Source organism: Acinonyx jubatus, chromosome B3 (genome assembly GCF_027475565.1).
Source record: "Acinonyx jubatus isolate Ajub_Pintada_27869175 chromosome B3, VMU_Ajub_asm_v1.0, whole genome shotgun sequence".
Taxonomy (NCBI): domain Eukaryota; kingdom Metazoa; phylum Chordata; class Mammalia; order Carnivora; family Felidae; genus Acinonyx; species Acinonyx jubatus.
Genome location: NC_069386.1, coordinates 30,862,162 through 30,883,489, shown reverse-complemented (window position 1 = coordinate 30,883,489; position 21,328 = coordinate 30,862,162). Strand labels below are relative to the sequence as shown.

Genomic DNA, 21,328 nt, shown 5'->3' with positions numbered 1-21,328 from the left:
ATTAAGTACATTCACATTGTTGTGCAACTATATACATTTTTAGCTACTAAAGCATACTAAAATGAGTAAGTGGCTTAAAAAAGATTCCTATAAAGAAACTATGCATTAAAGATAATACTAATAATGCAATCATAAGTGAACAAAAGAATGGCAGAGCTAACACCTCTCCGATTCCTCTTACAGGTCTTCTTTAGCTAGAATGAAATTTTTAAAAAATTGATCCGATCTAAGAAGATGGTCTCCCAAATTCAAAAAGTATCAAGGTTATTCCAAACATGAATCCATATGGACTATCACTGATTAACCTCACCCTAAGTGTATATTCTACATCAGGAGTCTGCAAACTGTTTGGCGCTCACCAAATTCAGCCCACTGCTGTTTCTGCAAATATGTTTTCTTGGAACACAGTCACACTCATTTGTTTACATATTGTCTAAGCCCACTTCTGTGCTGCAAAAGCAACGTTAAGTATGTGAGACAGAGACTTCATGACCGGCAAAGCCTAAAATATTTAACATCTGACCCTGTACAGGAAAAGTAGGCCTCTCAGAGAGAGGTATTCTTTCCAGTTTTGCCTTTTTTTCAGCTACTACCTTTCCAGAGATGAAAAAAATTTTAATTTCTTAATTAACTGAACCCAGGACTGGTTCTTTGAACCTCTGTTTCATTCAAAGTGTTCAGGGTGTCACTTATTAGTCTTTCAACTCCACACTCAGTCTCTGCGGTGTTGGGCTGGGACTCCACAACTGCATTTCTCCTCCTGTCAGGTCCCACTACCAGTAGTAGACATGTGAAGAGAGGGGAAGGAACAAGGAAGGAGGAGTGACACGGGACTGTCTCCTCCTTGTTCGCTTGCTGTTCACACCAGCATTGCCCTGGCAGTCGGTTCCGGTCTCCCGTTTTCCTTTCCGCCTCATGCAGACAGAACAAGCTTCAGTGCAGCTCCCTGGAACTAATGGCACCAGCTCTGAGAAGCCTCTTCTCTGAACTTCAAGTTTCTGATAACAGCAGCCTGTTCCCTATTTCCCCTCCCTCAATGTCTCTTTTTGCTTTTTTGGTCTTCTAACACCTACTTAACCAATTCTATTAAATTTCTTCTGAAATAACTAGTATGGTTACTATTTTCTTAAGTGGTATACCAAGATTTAAGAAAATGAGTGACTCACAGCTAATCACTCTGTTCTAACCAAGTATTGATGTTTAATAAGCAAGAAAGTTTTGAACCATTAATAAAATATTCCTTTAAAAATATTTCATGTTTATTTCATCCCTTGTAAATTGTAAAGGTAAAGAACTTTCTGAATTACAGACACACAGATATACACAGAAATAGTGCTTACAGCTCCAACCCTAAAATCTCAGACATGGGCCAAGATTAAACACAGACCAGTATAGATGTTAAAGGGCCCATCTTCTCCCAGTGGGGATGAAAATCTTAATTGACTTGAGCTCAAAGTAGACAAATAGAACAGACTAACCAGATTTGCTGTTGTCTCTCACCCAACAGAAAGCAGGTATCTAGAAACATTAATCCCCTTAAACAGATCAAGTGATCAAACCATAAAGCCAAACCCCTAATCACTGCTGCTACCAATGGGGAACACCTTAGCTATAGACAAAGCAAAACCACAAAATTAGTAAGGTAAAATACTAAAGAAACAAAGTCAGCCAAGGTCCTATTGCTGCCCTGGATTCAGTCCTGGGAGCCAAGAGAAGATGCACCTGGGCTTCATCTCCTCAGAGGTACAACACTGATTTTTGTTTTTACAGCTTTACTGAGATTTTATCAGTACACAAAAACCTGTACATACTTAATGTATACAATTTGATGAGTTTGGACATATGCAAAACACTTGTAATACCACGACCACAATCAAGGTAATAAATATCTCCACCTCCCCACCACCTCCAAAAGAGTCCATGACTCATAGTTATTCACTCTGTTGAAAAACCAAATATTAATTTTTCAATAAGCAAAACATTTTGAACCAGTAAACCAAATTTAAACCAGTATTACTGTGAAAGTTTACTTCGTGTTTATCTAGTCCTTTTTAATTTGTTCCTCTGTTTCTCATATCTCATGTATATAGCATGTATGTATCGTAGAAAAAAAGCCAATCAATTGGTGAGCCCATCAGGGGTTGTGTCACAGAAATGTTTACTTTTACAAAAGGAAGTAAAAGAAACCTAATGAACTAATAACATCAATATTAGGAGTCAAATACTTCATGCTTATTTTAAGGCACTATTTAGGCCAAAGCACAATTTCCCTGAAGCTGAATATAGTTTATCTGAAAGAAAGGAATCGGGGTGGTCTCCAGGAGTCTCTTCATGTCAGCCAACTGTACCTATAATCATACCACTGTTCACTGAACCCAAAACACATTTCACATTTCACCAGGACAGAATTTTGATCAGTATTTTTCTATATTCATTTTTAAAATATTCATTAAGCATCTGCTATCCACTAGGATCTGTGTTAAGTGCTGGAGAGTCAACGGTGAACAATAGCAATATAGCCCCAGTCCTCACCTGAAGTTACTCTCACCCCCCTTTACTACCATTCCCAATCACTTCTGCAGACCCAACAAACTGCCTGTATCTTCCACCATGACACTTTCAATAGGCCCTTGCCACAGGTAAGCAATTTTAGAGTTTTTTGCCCTGTAAGCAGATTCTGTTGTTGCCTATCTAATGTCCAGATCTCTTCCTCAGAACAATACCCATTTTTCTTCAGATAGATACCATACCCTCCTCTCAGGGGAGGGAACAGGTAAATTTCTAAATCAATCATGGTGGTTCTCATGCCAACAACTGATTTAAGCATGGGCACGTGAAGAATACTGGTCAAGAAGACAGAATGGGGTGAAAGGTGGAGAGTAGATCTTACAGCAGTTTCTGATAACAAGGTTTCCTCATTCCTGAAGAACTTTTGATTCTCAATCAGGGGCACTATTATGCCCCAGTGGGACATTTGACAATGTCTGGAGGCATTTTTGGTTGTTACAAGTGGGGGTGGTTGGGAAATATTCCTGGCATCTAGAAGGTGGAGTCCAGGGAGGCTGCTAAACGCTTGTCAACTTGCAGAACCTATGCAGCTGGCACCATCTTAGGCTTTGATATGCACATTATCTCAGCTATCTTCAGACAACCCAATTAACCTTAGCATTCTACCAATGAGGAAACTAAGGATGTTCCAAACCGATATGTCTAAGTTAGGACTTGAACTCTGATCGGTCAGATTCCAAATTCCATGGTATTTGTGGAGACAAGAATAAGGAAACCATGTAACTCTGACAGACCTAGGCAAAGTGAAAAGAACTAGCAGAGGATCATGTCTAGAAAATGAGCATAGAAGGCAAAAGCAAAAAACCTATTCAGTACAGCACAATGGTAAAAAAGGAATTCAAAAGCAACAGGAAACAAGTATTCCTTTTTTAGAAGTAACTTTTTGTTAATATATGTTCTTAATAGTGCATAAAATATACAGGAAATTGCAGATATTCACTTAACTTTTTTAAAGTTTATTCTGGGGTGGGGGGAGAGAGGGAGAGAGGGAGGGAGGGAGGGAACACTCAGGGGAGGGGCAGAGAGAGAGGGAGAGAGGGAGGGAGGGAGGGAGAGAGAATCCCAAGCAGCCTCTGCAATGTCAGCATGGGGGCCCAATGCAGGGCTCAAACTCATGAACCATGAGATCATGACCTGAGCTGAAGTTGGATGCTTAATTGACTAAGCCACCCAGGTGCCCCGAAAATTGCAGATATTCACTTAACGTTTTGACATGTTCCCTTCTAGTCAAAAAATAATGCATCCATCTTATAAAGTTTTGTACCTTGCTATCTTGCTTAGGAGCTTCTGTTTCATGAATGATTTCTCCAAATATCTTTTTATAAGAGTTTTTTATAGGGGCTCCTGAGTGGCTCAGTCGGTTAAGCGTCCGACTTCAGCTCAGGTCATGATCTCATGGTTTGTGAGTTTGGGCTGACAGCTCAGAGCCTGAAGCCTGCTTCAGATTCTGTCTCCCCCTCTCTCTGCCCCTTCCCCACTCACACGGTCTCTGTCTCTCAAAAATAAATAATAAAACATTAAAAAACATTTTTTGAAGATTTTTTATAGACTATACCCTATTGATGTATACCATGCCTACTGATGAACTTTTAAGCTATTTCTCATTTTTACTGTTACAGACTCAGCCCAAACACACCATCTTGATTACTCCAACTGAAAGATCACCCCCATCTGACCACCTGCAGCAGTGTGGGTACCGTTCATCTAGCACTTGCCCCATACTACCTACTTTGTTCTGCAGTTATCTGTGTTTTTACTCTAACTCAAGGACAATGTAAGCAAACAGAGGGCAGAAATTTGTCATTCAGACCTGTCACCCAATTCTATGCCCTGTCTACCATAAATACACAAATCTCTGAATTCATAAAAACAACCATCTAAAAAAACAAAAAAACACCCCATACAAACAACAAAAGAGTCTAAAGAAGTCACTAAAGAAAAGGCAACTTGAGATGAACTATGAGAAAGAAAGGCAGCTATCAAATCTTTGTGTGACTGAAAAAGACAGGAAGATGAAGCTGTCAACAATAATAAAAGAGGGGGTATGAGGCAAGGGCTTCAGAGGAAAGGAGTTCAGTCATGCCCAGTATGAACGGACAATGAACTATCCTGAATCTATCACAATGACAGATGAAGACAAGCAATTATCAGCTTGAGAGAAGACAGGGCAAAAGCAGCAAAATAGGAAGCCACTTTGGGCTCAGCCTTAAGACTCTATAAACATCACTTGCAACCAAACCAGAGTTGTGTCTTTAGAAGGTATCAGGTATTTTCTCACACTCTGAATACAGAGCTTACATTCACTCATTTGACAAATATACACCAAGGATAGCTATGTTCCAAACACTGCTAGGAAAGTAGACAGCAAAAAAGGTTTCCAAGAGGAAATACTGACATCATAGGTCAGCAAGAAAAAGATAAGAGATTATAATGTAAATGAAAAGCAAGCCAATATGCTCAGTTGTCTCTGATTCTTCCTTTTCCTCATACTTTAATACAAATATTGGGAAGTCCTGAGTGAATCAGCTGTCTCAATACTTGGCTTACTCAGCCCAAGGGCCTGGCTCTATGTTTAAAATGGCCTTTGGCAAATAATTAAAACGTGTTTGTTTGAAATATAATATATATAAAACTAAACAGCAAAGCCCTTGTTTAGAATTTAAGATAATAAAATATTGGGGGGGGGGAATAAAAAAATAAAATGGACTTTGGCCACTAGGAGAGAAAAGCGCTTCCCTTGGAAAAGATAAACAGTGTTTCATAGATTTCTTTACCTTTCAATTACAAAGGCCAAGTATGTGTTAAGACTAGAGGCTGGCTGCCTTCCTGTGCCATTTTGCTGCCAGCCTTTGGCACAAAAGCCCTTTGGCCAGGATAACTTACAACAAACCCATTGTTGTGTAACCCTCAGTGCCACTTATTTATTGGTTTTTGTCACACACACATTGTAAAAGGGAACTTTGTCCTGCACTTAGCACGCTAAAGGGCACCTGAAGGTCAATGGCAAATGTTTTAATGTCAGACTCAATGGGCTTCATGAAGAGATAACTGAGAGCATCTGGAACCTTCTTTTCAACTCCCCAACTTCTAGGCCTTGGTAATAATTCAACTTCTTGGGCTCCAGCACCAAGAAGGCACATCCAGGGCACATCCAAGGAGGTTAAGAAGTTATAGTAGGACCTCGGATGGTGGGATCATTGGTAAAATGAACAGACCATACACAGACCTGTATCCTTAGCCAGTCTCAAATGGTTTCCCTCAGCTTCCGAGGACTAATATTCCATTCATCTACTTGACAAATATGGAGCCTGTCTGGGATTCTCTCTCCCTGCCACATACACACTTGCACTCTCTCTCTGTAAAAAAATATATAATTAATTAACTTAGGACCGCCTGGATGGCTCAGTTGGTTGAGCATCTGACTCTCGATTTTGGCTCAAGTCATGATCTCCTGGTTCGTGAGATGGACCCGCACGTCAGGCTCTTTGCTGGCAGCACAGAACCTGCTTGGGATTCCCCCACACACACACTCCTTCCCCACTTGCATGTGCACACATTCTCTTTCTCAAAATAAATAAACCTTTAAAAAAAGTAAATAAAATAAAATCTGCTTGTGCTAAATCTCTCACAAATGTTGGATTAGGTAACTATAACTAACAAATCCCTCAACAATCATCACTAACCTTAACAGAATACTTAAAAACCAGAACTGAAGAGGGGTGCCTGGGTGGCTCAGTCAGTTAAGCATCTGACTTCAGCTCAGGTCATGATCTCACGGTTCGTCAGTTCAAGCCCTGTGTCGAGCTCTGTGCTGACAGCTCAGAGCCTGGAGCCTGCTTCAGATTCTGTGTATCCCACTCTTTCTCTGCCCCTCTACAACTAGCACTCTGTCTCTGTCTCTCAAAAATAAAATAAAAACGTTAAAAAATTTTTTTTAAATAAATTAATTTTAAATAAACAGAACTGGAGATTATATTCCTATACTTTATCAATCTACTAGTTTCAACATCAATAAACATATACCAGGAAAATTTCTATTTACATATCTCTAATGAGAAAAATACTTAATCTCTATTTCTTTATCAATGAAAAAAACAATGATAATCTACATTACAACTGCAGTGGGAAGAAACCAATCTATTTTCTTGGAATCCTTAAAATCCTCTGGCAGACCTTTCTACTCATCTTACAGCGTTCACTAAACAAATAAATAAATGCAACTCAGTTAAGCATCTGACTTCAGCTCAGGTTATGATCTCACGGTTCATGAGTTCGAGCCCCACGTCAGGCTCTGTGCTGACAGCTCAGAGCCTGGAGCCTGCTTCTGTTGTCTCCCTCTCTCTCTGCCCCTCCCCCGCTTGCGCTCTGCCTCTCAAAAATAAACATCAAAAAAAATAATAAAAACAAATAAATGCAACTCTACCTATCACAAACCAATTCCAAGCCACATCTCATCATCAAATTCCCAGGTCACACACATTTTCCAAACTAATCTGGATTCAGAAGAAGTTCTCTGAAAGAGGATAACATTTTTTTTTTTTGCCATGATCCCTTTACCCTATTTATGTGCACTTAATAATCTAGGGAACAGACTAAACAGCAAAAGCAGAAGCATCATCCACCAGGGGATACTTTTTGAGAGTGACCCAACTTTTTTACCAGAGTGACTTGTTAAAGATCAAATAAATTACTTGCTTGACGTTAACTGCACTCTTTCAAGAGAGTTGCTATAATTGTTGGTAAGGGGAAAAAAATTCGATAGCCTTACCATAACATCCAGCAATCATACTCCTAGGTATTTACCCAACTGATCTGAAAACTATGTCCACATAAAACCTGCACACAAATGTTTCTAGCAAGTTTTGTTCATAATCATCAAAAGTTGGAATCAGCCAAGATGCCCTTCAATAGGTAAATGGACAAACTTTGATACATCCATACAATGAAATATTATTCAGCAATAAAAGGAAATGAACTATCGAGCCACAAAGACATGAATGATTTTTTTTTTTTTTTTTTTAGTTTGAGGGAGAGAGAGTGCGAGTGGGAGAGTGGGGCAGAGGGAATCTTAAGCAGGCTCCATGCTCAATGTGGAGCCCAACACAGGCAGGGCTCAATCCCACGACTCTATCAAGATTCAGACACTCTGGGAATGCAAGCTGTTGCAGCCACTCTGGAAAACAGTATGGAGGTGCCTCAAAAAACTAAAAATAGAACTACCCTACAACCCTAGCAATTGCACTACTAGGCATTCACCCACGGGATACAGGTGTGCTGTTTTGAAGGGACACATGCACCCCCATGTTTATAGCAGCACTATCAGCAATAGCCAAAGTATGGAAAGAGCCCAAATGTCCACTGATGGATGAATGGATAAAGAAGATGTGGTATATATATATACAATGGAGTATTACTCGGCAATCAAAAAGAATGAAATCTTGCCATTTGCAACTACGTAGATGGAACTGGAGGGTATTATGCTAAGTGAAATCAGTCAGAGAAAGACAAAAATCATATGCCTTCACTCATATGAGGACTTTAAGAGACAAAACAGTTGAACATAAGGGAAGGGAAACAAAAATAATATAAAAACAGGGAGGGGGACAAAACAGAAGAGACTCATAAATATGGAGAACAAACTGAGGGTTACTGGAGGGGTTGTGGAAGGGGGAATGGGCTAAATGGGTAAGCGGCATTAAGGAATCTACTCCTGAAATCATTGTTTCACTATATGCTAACTAATTTGGATGTAAATTTTAAAAAATAAAAAATAAAATTAAAAAAAAAAATGATTCGGACACTCAACTGACTGAGCCACCCAGACACCCCAACATGAATGAATGAATCTTAAATGCACTTTAAGTGAAAGAAGCCTGTCTCAAAAGGCTACCTACCGTGTGATTTTAATTATGTCATATTCTGGAAAAGGTGAAACCTACAAAAATGGTGAAAAGATCAGTACTTGCTGAGGCAGGGGAGAGGTCATGGAGGAAAAAGTGGAAAGACTAAATTGGTGAAACAAGGGATTCTGTATAATACTGTAATGATGGATACAAGGCACTGCAGGTTAAAACTCAGAACCTTAGAGCACAAAGAATAAGCCTTAAAATACGCAAATTTTTAAAAATTCATTGAGGTGGGAGGATCCCAGAATGGGAGGCAGAATGTGACAAAACAATCTGTTACAAATGCATAAAACAAGTCAATGAAGGGAGTGTGGTACAGGTTAGTAATTCCAATAGTGCTATACCTGTGCACTGGAACTGAATGATTTAAGCCCATGGACAACAGATGGTAGGAGACCAGTCTTTCACTGTTAGAGTGAAAGGTGACAGATGAGAAAATAGAGGTGGCTAGAGTGACGCAGGTAGTAATGGATTCAAGCTGGAGACATCAGTATGAACTCATGCTTAGCTTCATATGGTACAGAAGATTACATATAAAAATAGTATACATGTATATACACTGGTCAAGTATACATATATCTATTTCCCTGCTCTGTCAGCCAAAAAGAGGGGCACCTGGGTGGCTCAGTCTGTTGGACGGCCAGCTTCAGCCCAGGTCATGATCTCGCAGTCGGTGAGTTGTTCAAGCCCCACATCAGGCTCTGTGCTGACAGCTTGGAGCCTGGAGCCTGCTTCAGATTCTGTGTCTCCCTCTCTCTGCCCCTCCCCTGCTCACACTCTGTCTCTCTCAAAAAATAAACATTAAAAAAAAATTTTTTTTTTTTAAAGGCAACACCCAGCAGCAATGAGCATAGCTAGCACCCAGGTAATGGCTTATAATACCACTCTCCAATAAAATAAACAAGGATCCTTGGAGACATGGCTGATTCTAGGGCTAGGGCAAAAAATATAGAAGGAAATGTGGCTCCTGGGTGGCTCAATTGGTTGAGTGTCCGACTCTCAATTTTGGCTCAGGTCATGATTACAGGGCTGTGGGAGCGAGTCTTGCATCAGGCTCTGCACTACGTGTGGAGCCTGCTTAAGACTCTCTCTCCCCCTCCCCTCTGCCCCTGTCCCACCTTCATGCTTGCACTCTCTCTCTAAAATAAACATTTATAACAAAAAGTGATTAGAAGATAAACCTGGAGCATCTTGTAGGGCCAGAAAGTAAAGAAGTACTAGGGGAAAAAAACCTACCCACAATAATGGGGGAAATGTCCAAGGAAAACAGGAGCTAACCAAAACAGCTCCCAGTGGCCAATGCCAAGCACTAAAATAAAGCAGTGATGAATTATAACCTAAAGTGTAAGATAAATACTTATAAGTCCATACTGATAAAAATAAATAACTGAATAAACATGGGAGAAGAGACAAATCTCTGGTGAAGAATTCCAAACAATGTATACAGATACTCTGCATAACTTTCTATTTAGAGGTGTGGGCTGCACACTGACTTCCTTCCAATATAGGAGGAGTGGGGAGAACTCTACAGAAAAATGTGACATACACACTTCCCTCAGCCAGGTGATCAAGGTCAACATCAAGTCATAAACCATGTTCACAGTACATACCCTTGATATGAAGTGATGAAAATAACTTTTATCACTGTAGTCTTCCACCCTAAACACATAACCCCAATCTAATCACAAGAGAAACATCAAATCCCAATTGAGAATATTCTACAAAATACCTGACCAGTACTCATCAAAATAGTCTAGGTCACCAAAACCAATGAAACTCTGAGAAACTGTAAGATGTAAGAGGAGACATGACTATTAAATGTAATGTGGTATGCTGGATGAGCGTCTGTAACATGGACATTAGGTAAAAACTAAGGTAATCTAAAGAAAATACTTTACTTAATAATAATGTATCAATATTGGTTCATTAACTGTAACAAATTTACCTTAGTAAGATGTTAATAATCAGAGAAAAAAATACTAGGAAAATGCTAATGAAGGTTATCTCTAAGCACATGAGATTATAAGCTGCTTGACTACATGAACTTTAAACAAACAAGTCAGTGTTTTCAGTAAAGAAAAAAGGGCTTTAAGTGAGAATAAAGCAAAGCAGAGAAGGTTAAAGTCTAAATGAAAACAGTAAATTTCCTATCCAAGCATTCTTTCGTTTTTCAAAAGATGTGGAAGTAACAATTCAATTTTAGTCTCAGGTTTTCACTGTCAATTCAGACAGTTACTTAAGCAATGAAGGAATGAGTCCTGAAATACATTTTTTTAAGTTCCAAAATTTCAAGAGTTTATTCATGAAATCAGGGCATTTTCAAATGTAAAAATGTTGGCCCCTAACACAGATGCCACACAGATTCTGGTGAATCTGTTATAATTCATTTTTATAACATTATTCTAGTGAATGCGTTAAAAAGCATACCAGATTCTAGTGAATTAATTACGGTTCCATAGTGAGTACATGGCATTCAACAATTTGTTAGTGTCAAACACAACTAGGCTATCAACACACCAGTGCATATTTTCCTTTATGTGTTAGTAAGGACAGTGAATATAGCAAATTTAAAATTGTAGTCTGTCGGAAGGGGTGCCTGGGTGGCTCAGTCGGTGGAGCATCTGATTTCTGCTCAAGTCATGATCTCATAGTTCATGGGTTCGAGCCCCACGTCAGGCTCCACACTGACAGTGAGGAGCCCACCTGGGATTCTCCCTCTTTCCTCTGTCTCTGCCCCTCCTCCACTCACACTTTTTTCTCTCAAAATAAAAAAAATAATAAACTTAAAAAAAATTGTAGTCTGTCAGAGACCGTACGATCACAGACATGTATAAGCCAATCCCTTTCTTTCCTCTGAGGATGGGAGCCAAATCACAAGTTAGCCAAGAATTTCCTGGAACAGTCAAGTGTAGACTCAATTCAGACATCACCACCACCATCTGTTACCAGATTGAAGACAATAAAGTTCACGCTTTCGTCCACGTGAACTCCAGGCAGGTTACTGACTCTTCTTGAAGGAAGTTAAGTGGGGGAGAGGGTAAGGAGCTGGTATGAGTCCCTAACAGCTTATTTTCTCTCCCTTAATCTCCTGAAGGGGTAGACCTACAATAAGAGAATCATGCTGTATTTTTGAGAAGCTTTACCAGCATCCCTTTCACTAGGGTAACAAAGAATTTGTTTACAGAACAGCAGTGGATAAAACCTTATAGCCCTGAAACACAAGGGTAAGAAGAAACATCAACTTGATCCAACTTACAAGAGTTGTGCCGACGACGGAAACTTTTGGACTGACTCAAGGATTCCGTGTGCCTGTCCACATAGCTCTTTGAGCACTGTTGCTGCTGTGGGGAAACGGCAACATCTTGGCTCTTCACATCTGTCCTCTTAGGGATATTCTGAGGGGCACTGCTGGAAGAGGTTGGCTTCTTCACCAGCTTGCCTGTGCCATTCTGATTGATACCCATTTGGTACCCAACACCAGAGGGGCCTAATTCTGTCTGATGAAGGTCTCCAAAATGTTGATTTTCTCCAGGACCTGGTATCTCCAGAATTTTTAATTCTGTAATGTCACCTGCCCTGAAATACACAAAAGAATCCAAGTCTCAAAACTAATAGTGCCATACTCATGTTCATAGCAGTATTCTTCCCAAGAGCCAAAGGGTAGAAACCCGAGTGTCCACTGTACGATGAACAGATAAACAAAATATGGTGGTACAGACTTACAGTGAAATATTTACTAGGCCTTTAAAATTTTTTTTTAATGTTTATTTTTTGAGAGAGAGGAATGCAGAGTGTGAGTTGAGGAGGGACAGAGAGAGAGGGAGACACAGAACCCGAAGTAGGCTCCAGGCTCTGAGTTGTCAGCACAGAGCCCGAAAAGGGGCTTGAACTCACAGACCGTGAGATCATGACCTGAGCTGATGTTGACACTTAACTGACTGAGCCACCCAGGCACCCCACCAGGCCTTTAAAAGGAGGGAAATTCTGACACATGGTATACCATGGGTGAACTTTGAAGACAGTATGCTAATAAGTAAAATAAGCCATCACAAAAGGACAATTATTAAATGATTCTACTTATATGAGATATTTAGAATAGTCCCATTCATAGAAAAAGAAGGTAAAAAATTGGTTACCAGGGCTGGAGGAAAAGGAGATTGGAGAGTTAGTGTTTACAGGGTATGAAGTTTCACTGTGGGGTGATGGAAAAGTTCTGGAGATGGATAGTAGTGACAGGAGGCAAAGCTGTGGAGGTAATGGGGGCCAGATCATACTCATATTACATTTTTCTAGTGGCTGTAGGGAAGGTGGAAAAGCTAGCGGGAAGAACACTGAGTGAGGAGATCAAGCAAGAAATAGAGGCAACGAACAGGGCAAGTGACAATACAAATGGAGAGGGGAGGATGAAACCAAGAGACATTTGGACTCCATAGGGTTTGGTGACTAAGCATGAGGATCAAAGAGAAAGAATTTACAATGATTCCTAAGCTTCTAACTCGGAAAGGTATAATTAGTTACCGATTAAGGGTAGACCTTTGAAAGAAGAAACCTACAGATAACATGATGAGTTCAGCTTTGAAAATCTTAAATTTAAGATATTTTGTGGGAGCAGGGCACCTGGGTGGCTCAGTCAGTTAAGCGTCTGACTTCAGTTCAGGTCACAATCTCACAATTCATGGGTTCGAGCCACATGTCAAGCTTCATGCTGGCAGTGCAGAGCCTGCTTTAGTTTTCTTTCTCTCTCCCTCTTTCTCTACCCCTTCCCCACTCACGCTTTCTCTCTCAAATAAATTAAAAAAAAAAAAAGAATATGTGAGCAAATTTCACATATTCATTAAAAAAAAAAAAAGATATTCTGTGCAAGGGGTGTCTGACTGGCTCAGTTGAAAGAGCATCCGACTCTTGATCTCAGGGTCCAGCCCTACACCACGTGTAAAAACAGAAAGATATTTTGTGGGATATCCACCTGGAGATGACCAATAGACAAAGTAAGTGTCAGGAGTTCAGATAATGGGTCTAAATTAAAGATCTGGGGTCTCAATGTGTACGAAGGTACACATGAAGTGGTCGAGAGAGATTACAGACAAAGAAAAGAATCAAAGACAGAACTTTGAGTAAATCAATCTTAAAAAGTGAGTAGAAGAGGGGCGCCTGGGTGGCTCAGTCAGTTAAGCATCCAACTTAGGCTCAGGTCACGATCTCACAGTGAGTTCAAGCTCCTCATAGGGCTCTCTGCTGTCAGCACAGAGCCCACTTTGGATCCTCTGTCTCCTTCTCTTTCTGCCCCTCCCCCACTCACATACTCTGTCTCAAAAATAAACAAACATTAAAAAAAAAGTAGAAGAAAAGGAACGCGGTGTCGGGGATGTAAAGGAATGGAAGAATACATGGAAAGAAAACCCAAAGGAGTGACAGAGGAACTAAAAGACAACACTTCAACAGGCGGCATCTGAGTTAAGGTTAGAATAAAGACACTGCTGCAGAATTTGGCAATTAGTTCATTTGTAACATTGAACTAGCGAGAGCTAGTTTAGCAAGACGGTAAAATTAGAAAAAAAAAGACAATGGTGGGGAAAAGAAGAACTAGAGAATGAGGCCACAAAGGGAATGAAAACAGACTATTTTGCTCTGAAAAGAACCGTGGGTATAAAGAGAAAGGAAAGGGTGGGCAATACCTAATGGCACATGCAAGCTGTGGGTGGACGTGGGTGTTGGAGGGTGTGAACTGTGGGGGAAGGCTGGGAATGTTGGAATGCAAAGAGGAGAAAGACAGTATACAGGTTGATAATGAAGACACAAAAGACATGGAGTAGGGTGTCAAAGGAGACAGAAAAGGATAGTATGTGAGGCGTACAGGACAAGGGTAGCCCTGAACACACAGGGTATGTCTTCTATTGAGATTTTAGAAGGGGTTAGAAGTAAGAATTGAATACTCCTAAAGATTATGTGAAGGTACTTTTTAGAGAGTCAAGGAAGCTCTCATCTGACCGTTCTGTTGTTGCTCTAACCTAAGAAAGGGAGACTGTATGACAAACTGGTGAAAAGAGGGATGTGAAGACAACAACTGAACTTGCAATCCATAGACAAACACTAAGAAAAATACATTCCGGGGGGCACCTGGGTGGCTCAGTCAGTTAAGCATCTGACTCATAGTTTTGGCTCAGGTCATGATTTCGTGATTCATGAGATCAAGCACTGTGTTGGGCTCTGCATTAACAGCTTGATCCTACTTGGGATTCTCTCTTCCCTTCTCTCTCTGCCCCTCCCCTACTCATGCTTGCTCACACTCTCGCTCTCAAAATAAGTAAATAAACATTAAAAAGAAAAAAGAAGAAAGAAAAATACATTTCAGTAACTAAGGACCTCAGCTACTGGAGACAGTGTGCTTCTGGAGATAAATTACAATACAAATCTAAAAGAGAGATACATTTATGCAGTGGGGGGAGGATCAATAAAGGCCTTAGATATAAGAAAACACAAATAATAAAAATCTGAGAAAGAAAATAGAAAGATTATTCTGAATTTGACCCACTTAAATAATATTGAGTGCTTGACAGAGATGAGAAAAATATTTGACAAACCCCGATTCATTGGCTAAAAGTTAATCATGACACAACACAAACTCTATGCTGAAACAGCAGCTAGACTAGAAGAGTTAAGACTGCAAAATCTCACCCGACAAGACTCTCCTCAAAAGCAGCCCCATACAAGAGAACGTCGGCAATCGGACCTAGATTCAAGCTCCACAGACCACGAGACTAGATTTGAAGAAATCAGTCAGGACACTCACCTGAAGGTGACTTCTGGCACGAGGCACTTCACTCCATTGTGGAAAGGCCGGGTGAGAGAAATGGTCTGGCTGATCTGATCCACTGCTGACACTCTTCCCTGATAGACCCCCAAGCTATCACCACAGTTGATGGACACAATACTGCCCAGCCAATCCGTAGCCATGTTGCTGATGTGAGACCACTGTAGAGAGAATGAGCCATTCAAATCTTGAGAAACAGACAAATCTTTAATTAAAATCAGCAAATATTATGTCAGGCTCTGAACCAGGTGTTGCTTAATAATACATATTCTGTCACATCCTTAAATGAAGTAATAAAGCATAAAAAATAAAACTTTTCTGTCGGGGGGAGTGTGCCTGGGTGGTTCAGTCAGTTAAGCGACCGACTTCGGCTCGGATCGTGATCTCGCGGTTTGTGAGTTCAAGCCCCACGTCAGGCTCTGCGCTAACAGTTTGGAGCCTGGAGCCTGCTTCGGATTCTGTGTCTCTTCCTCTCTCTGCCCCTCCCATGCTCATGCTCTCTCTCTCTCTCTCTCAATAATAAATAAACATTTAAAAATTAAATAAAAAAAAACTTTTTTGGTGGGAATGCAAACTGGTACAGTCACTATGGAAAACAACACGGAAGTTCCTCAAAAAATTAAAAATAGAACTACCCTATGATCCAGTAATTGCACTACTGCGTATTTACCCAAAGAACAGATGCGATGTTTACATACATACATACACACACACAATGGAATATTACTCAGCCATAAAGAAAGAATGAAACCTTGCCATTTGCAACAGCATGGATAGAGCTAAAACATATAATGCTAAGCAAAACAGGCCAGAGAAACACAAATATCTTATTTCGATCACATGTGGAATTTAAGAAATAAAACAAGCAAAAAGGGAAAAAGAGACAAGTCAAATAACAGACCCTACAGATGAATGGATAAAGATGTCACACACACACACACACACACACACACACACACACACACACACAATGGAGTATTACTCAGCAACCAAAAAGAATTAAATCTTGCCATTTGCAACTATGTGGACGGAACTAGAGGGTATTATGCTACCTGAAATTGGTCAGAGAAAGACATATATATGACTTCACTCATATGAGGAATTCAAGAAACAAAACAGATGAACATAAGGGAAGGGAAGCAAATAAAATATAAAAACAGGAAAGGGGACAAAACATAAGAGTCTTAAATATAGAAAACAAACAGAGGGTTGCTGGAGGGATGTGGGAGGGGGGAAGGGCTAAATGGGTAAGGGACATTAAGGAAGACACTTGCTGGGACAAGCACTGGGTGTTATACACAGGGGTGAATCACTGGAATCTACTCCTGAAATCATTGTTGCACTATATGCTAACTAACTTGGATGTAAGTTAAAAAAAAAAAAATGCTGAGGGGATATATATATATATATATATATATGCAAAAAATAAAATAAAATAAATAAATAAAATAAAATAAAATAAATAGAATAAAATAAAATAAAATAAAATGACTCTTAACTATAGAGAACAAACAGATGGTCACCAGAGGGGAGGTGGGTGAGGGGATGGGTGAAATACGTGAAGGGATTAAGAGTACAACTCATCTTGATGTGCACTGAGTAATATATAGAATTGATGAGTCACTATACTGTACACCTGAAACTAATATAATGCTGTAGGTTAACTATACTTGAATTACTTTTTTTTGTTATATTAATGAATAAGCAATATAATTTAATTTATATAAAAATATTATAATTGCTTTAAAGAAAAAACAGTAAAGATAATATTTACCTAGACATCAAATCACACAAACTATAACCTTTTTATAAATAAATCAACTTTGACAGGAAAATGGGAGGCATCAGTCTACCCAATTTCAAGGCTTATTATATGGGTATGGTAATCAAAACTATGTGGTATTGGTGGGAGGAAAGATATATAAATCAATGGAATGGAATAGAAAACCCAGAAATAGATACACACAAAAATGCCCCAAAATGATTCTGACAAAATGCAAAAGTAATTCAACCAAAGTAACATAGTTTTTACAAATGGTGATGGGGCAAATGGATATCCATCAGTAAAAAACCAAACCCTGACCTAAGTCTCATAATGTACACATTTATTAAAAATGATTACAGACTTGGGGCACATGGGTGGCTTAGTCGGCTGGGCATCGACTTCGGCTCAGGTCATGATCTCATGGTTTGTGGGTTTAAGCCCTGTGTCGGGCTCTGTGCTGACAGCTCAGAGCCTGGAGCCTACTTCGGGTTCTGTGTCTCCCTCTCTCTCTGCCCCTCCCCTACTTGTTCTCTCTCTCTCAAAAATAAATAAACATTAAAAAAAAAATTTTAAATAATTATAGACTTAAATGTAAAATGTCAAACTATAAAACTTTTAGGGACAATATAAGAGAAACCTTCAGGATCTGGTGAGGCAAAGAGTTCTTAGACCCCAAAAGCACAATCTATAAAAAGAGAAACAGATACACTGGAGTTCTTCAAAACTAAAAACTTTTGTTCTATAAAAGACCTTGTTAGGAGGATAAAAAAGACAAGTTACAGAATGGGGAAAATATTTTTCCAACCACATATCGGAAAGAGACAAGGGACTAGTATATAGAATATATAAAGAACTCTGAAAACCCAGTAGAAAAAAAATCTATTAAAAAATGGGCAAAAGACACAGAAAGACATTTCAAAACAGAAGATATACAGACAGCAAACAAGCACATGAAAAGATGTTCAACAGTTCAACATCATTAACCATTAGGGAAATACAGTTTAAAATTACCATGAAAGATCACTACACATCAGCCAGAATGGCTAAAATAAAAACTAGTGACAACACCAAATCCTGGAAAGGATGTGGAAAAACTGGATTCCTCACACACTGCTGGCGGGATTATTAAATGGTATGGCCATTGTGGAAAACAATTTGGCAATCTATAAAAAATATTAAGGGACGCCTGGGTGGCGCAGTCGGTTAAGCGTCCGACTTCAGCCAGGTCACGATCTCGCGGTCCGTGAGTTCGAGCCCCGCGTCAGGCTCTGGGCTAATGGCTCGGAGCTTGGAGCCTGTTTCCGATTCTGTGTCTCCCTCTCTCTCTGCCCCTCCCCCATTCATGCTCTGTCTCTCTCTGTCCCAAAAATAAATAAACGTTGAAAAAAAAATTTTTTTTTTAAATATTAAAAACATGCAACTATTACTTGACTCAGCAACTGCACAACTGGTCATTTATCCCAGAGAAAGCAACACTTAAGTTCACACAAATAGGCCCAAACTAGAAACCAAGATGACCTTCAATGGGTGAATGGCTGAACAAACTGCGGTACCATAGAGAAAAAGTAAAAAAAAAAAAAAAGCCAACCCCATCAAGTTACATTCCATCTGATTCAATTTGTGTTAACATTTCTGAAATGACAAACTACAGAAATGGAGATGAGTTGTTCCCAGGGTTTAGGGAGGGGCTGAGGCAGGAAGGAAATAAGGGTGGCTATGAAAGGGCAACAAAAGGTCTATAAAAGGGATCCTTGTAATAATGGAAATATTCTGTATCTTGACCACATCAATGTCAATATCAATATCTTAGTAGTGATACTGTACTACAGTTTTTGAAAATGTTATTACCAATGAGGAAAACCGGGAAGGGTATATGGAATGTTTCTGTATTGTTCCTTACAAGTGCATAAGAATCTACAATTATCTCAAATAAAAGGTTTAATTAAAAAAAATCAGGGTCCCCTGGGCTCAGTCAGTTAAGCATCTGACTTTTGATTTCAGCTTAGGTCATGATCTCACACTTGGTGAGACTGAGCCCCACAAAAGGGGGGGGGGGGCTCTGTCAGCCCAGAGCCTGCTTGGGATTCTCTCTCCCTCCCTCTCTCTGCCCCTCCCCTGCACTAGCACACACACTAGCTCTCAAAATAAACATTACAAAACTAAAAAATAAAAAAATTTTAAAACATCAATGTCTTCTACCACATTAACAAAATAAACAAGGAAATCACATATGATATCAATAAATGCAGAAAGACAGGGGTGCCTGGCTGGCTCAGTTGGCGGAGCATGTGACTCTCGATCTTGGGGTTAAGTTTAAGCCCCACATTGGGTATAGAAATTACTTAAAAATAAAATCTTTAAAAAATAAATAAATACAGAAAGATAATCAGACAAAATTCAATATCCATTCATGAAATCAAAAAGGGGGGAGTGAGGGCATCTGCAAAACAATTATAGTGAACACCATATGAAATAATGAATCCTTTACCCCCAAAGACTGGGACAAGGCAAGGATATCCACTTACATCATTTCTACTTCTAATCAATACCATACTGTAGGTTCTACACTGCAACAAGAAATAAGAAGCGCAAATAATGGAAAGGAAGAACTAAAAATGTCTTTACTTGTAAACCATATGATTGACTGTGTATGTAGAAAACCCTAAGAAATGTACCAACTAAAAAAATCCTACTAGAACTAATAAATTAATTTAGCAAGGTCACAGGATACATGCTCAATTTAAAATAAACTGTACTCTCAGTTTATTTTAGCAACAAACTGAAAATAAAATTTTAAAATACTATTTGTAGTACTATTAAAAACCATAAACTTTACTTAGGATAAAAAAACCATTACTTAGGATAAATCTAATGAAAAACATGCAGAACTTCTACAATGAAAAATATAAAAGACCACTGAGGAAAATTAAAAGAGGATCTAAATAAATGGGAGAGATGTACCACCTTCATGAGTCAAAGAGCTCAACGTCAATTCTCCCCAGTCAAATACAAATATCAATAAAAATCCCAACTGGTCTTTTTGAAGAAACTGAAAAACTGATTCTAAAAGGCATATGGCAATGCAAAATACTTAGAACAGCCAAAATAATCATGAAAATAAAAAACAAGGCTACATGTTTTATACCACCTCATTTTAAAATTTACTATAAAGCTATAGAAAATCTGTGGTGTTGGTGCAAGGCTAGACAAAGAAATCAATGGAACAGAACAGAGCCCAGAAACAGACCCACACTGACTTCCAAGCAAGGTACCAAGATAAATCAAGAAAGAAATTCAAGTATTTTTCAAAAAATGGTGCTAGAACTAGATACACAGGAGGAAAAATAACCTTGTATTCCTATCCCATACCAGATACAAAAAATCAATTTGAAACAAACTATCTAAACATAAAAGCTAGAACTATTAAAGCTACTAAGAAAACAGTATCTTAGTGACCTTGGGTGAGAAAAAGCTTAGACAAAACACAAATAAGTACTAATCATAAAAGAAAAAAAAAATCTGATGAATTAGATTTCATCAAAATGTAAAAGTTCTAATTATCAAAAGTATATTTTGCATCTCTTCCAATTTATATTCTTTATGGTGACTTTTGATAATTAGAACTTTTACATTTTGATGAAATCTAATTCATCAGATTTTTTTTTTCTTTTATGATTAGTACTTATTTGTGTTTTGTCCAAGCTGGGAGGCAACTAGAGCAGAGCATCTGAGAGCTGATGGTAAACTGTAACAGATCAACGGAGATGGAAAGAAGTTGACCTTTCATATAGGTGGTCTGAATCTAATGATGATTTAATATGATAGGTAACAGAAAGGAAGGAGAAAAAAACTACTGCTAAGAAAATAAAAGGTGAGTGGAACACACATAATCCCACAGCCTTTAAACACATACCATCATGTTGTGCAACAGCAGCAGCAGCAGCCAGCATTTACTGCACATTTAGTATGACTCAGCCAAAACTTCAGGGGCATTCTTCCCTTCAATCCTCATGACAATTCTACGGGGTAGCTACTTTACTAACCCATTTTATGTTTTAAAAGAGTTTTAAAAATGCTTATTTATTTGAGAGAGAGAGAGAGAGAATGAGCAGGGCAGTGGCAGAGAAAGAGGAAGAGAGAATCCCAAGCAGGGTCTGTACTGACAGCGCAGAGCCCAACATGGGGCTCAAACTCAAGAACCCTGAGTCATAACCTGAGCGGAAATCAAGAGTCAGATGCTTAACCAACTGAGCCACCCAAGCACCCCACTTAGTTTTC

General features: G+C 39.1%; 1 protein-coding gene across 4 annotated transcripts in view; it reads right to left on the bottom strand.

The window, feature by feature from the left end:
- EDC3 (enhancer of mRNA decapping 3) overlaps positions 1-21,328 on the bottom strand; it is a 57,533-nt gene that overhangs the window by 24,395 nt on the left and 11,810 nt on the right. For all 4 annotated transcript variants that reach the window (XM_053223722.1, XM_027067774.2, XM_027067775.2 and 1 more), the window contains 2 exons: positions 15,265-15,446; positions 11,731-12,050 (listed from right to left, as the gene is read on the bottom strand). In XM_053223722.1, coding sequence (XP_053079697.1) covers positions 11,731-12,050; positions 15,265-15,428 — 484 coding nt within the window. In that variant the 5' untranslated portion in view covers positions 15,429-15,446. The remainder of the gene's footprint in view (positions 1-11,730; positions 12,051-15,264; positions 15,447-21,328) is intronic.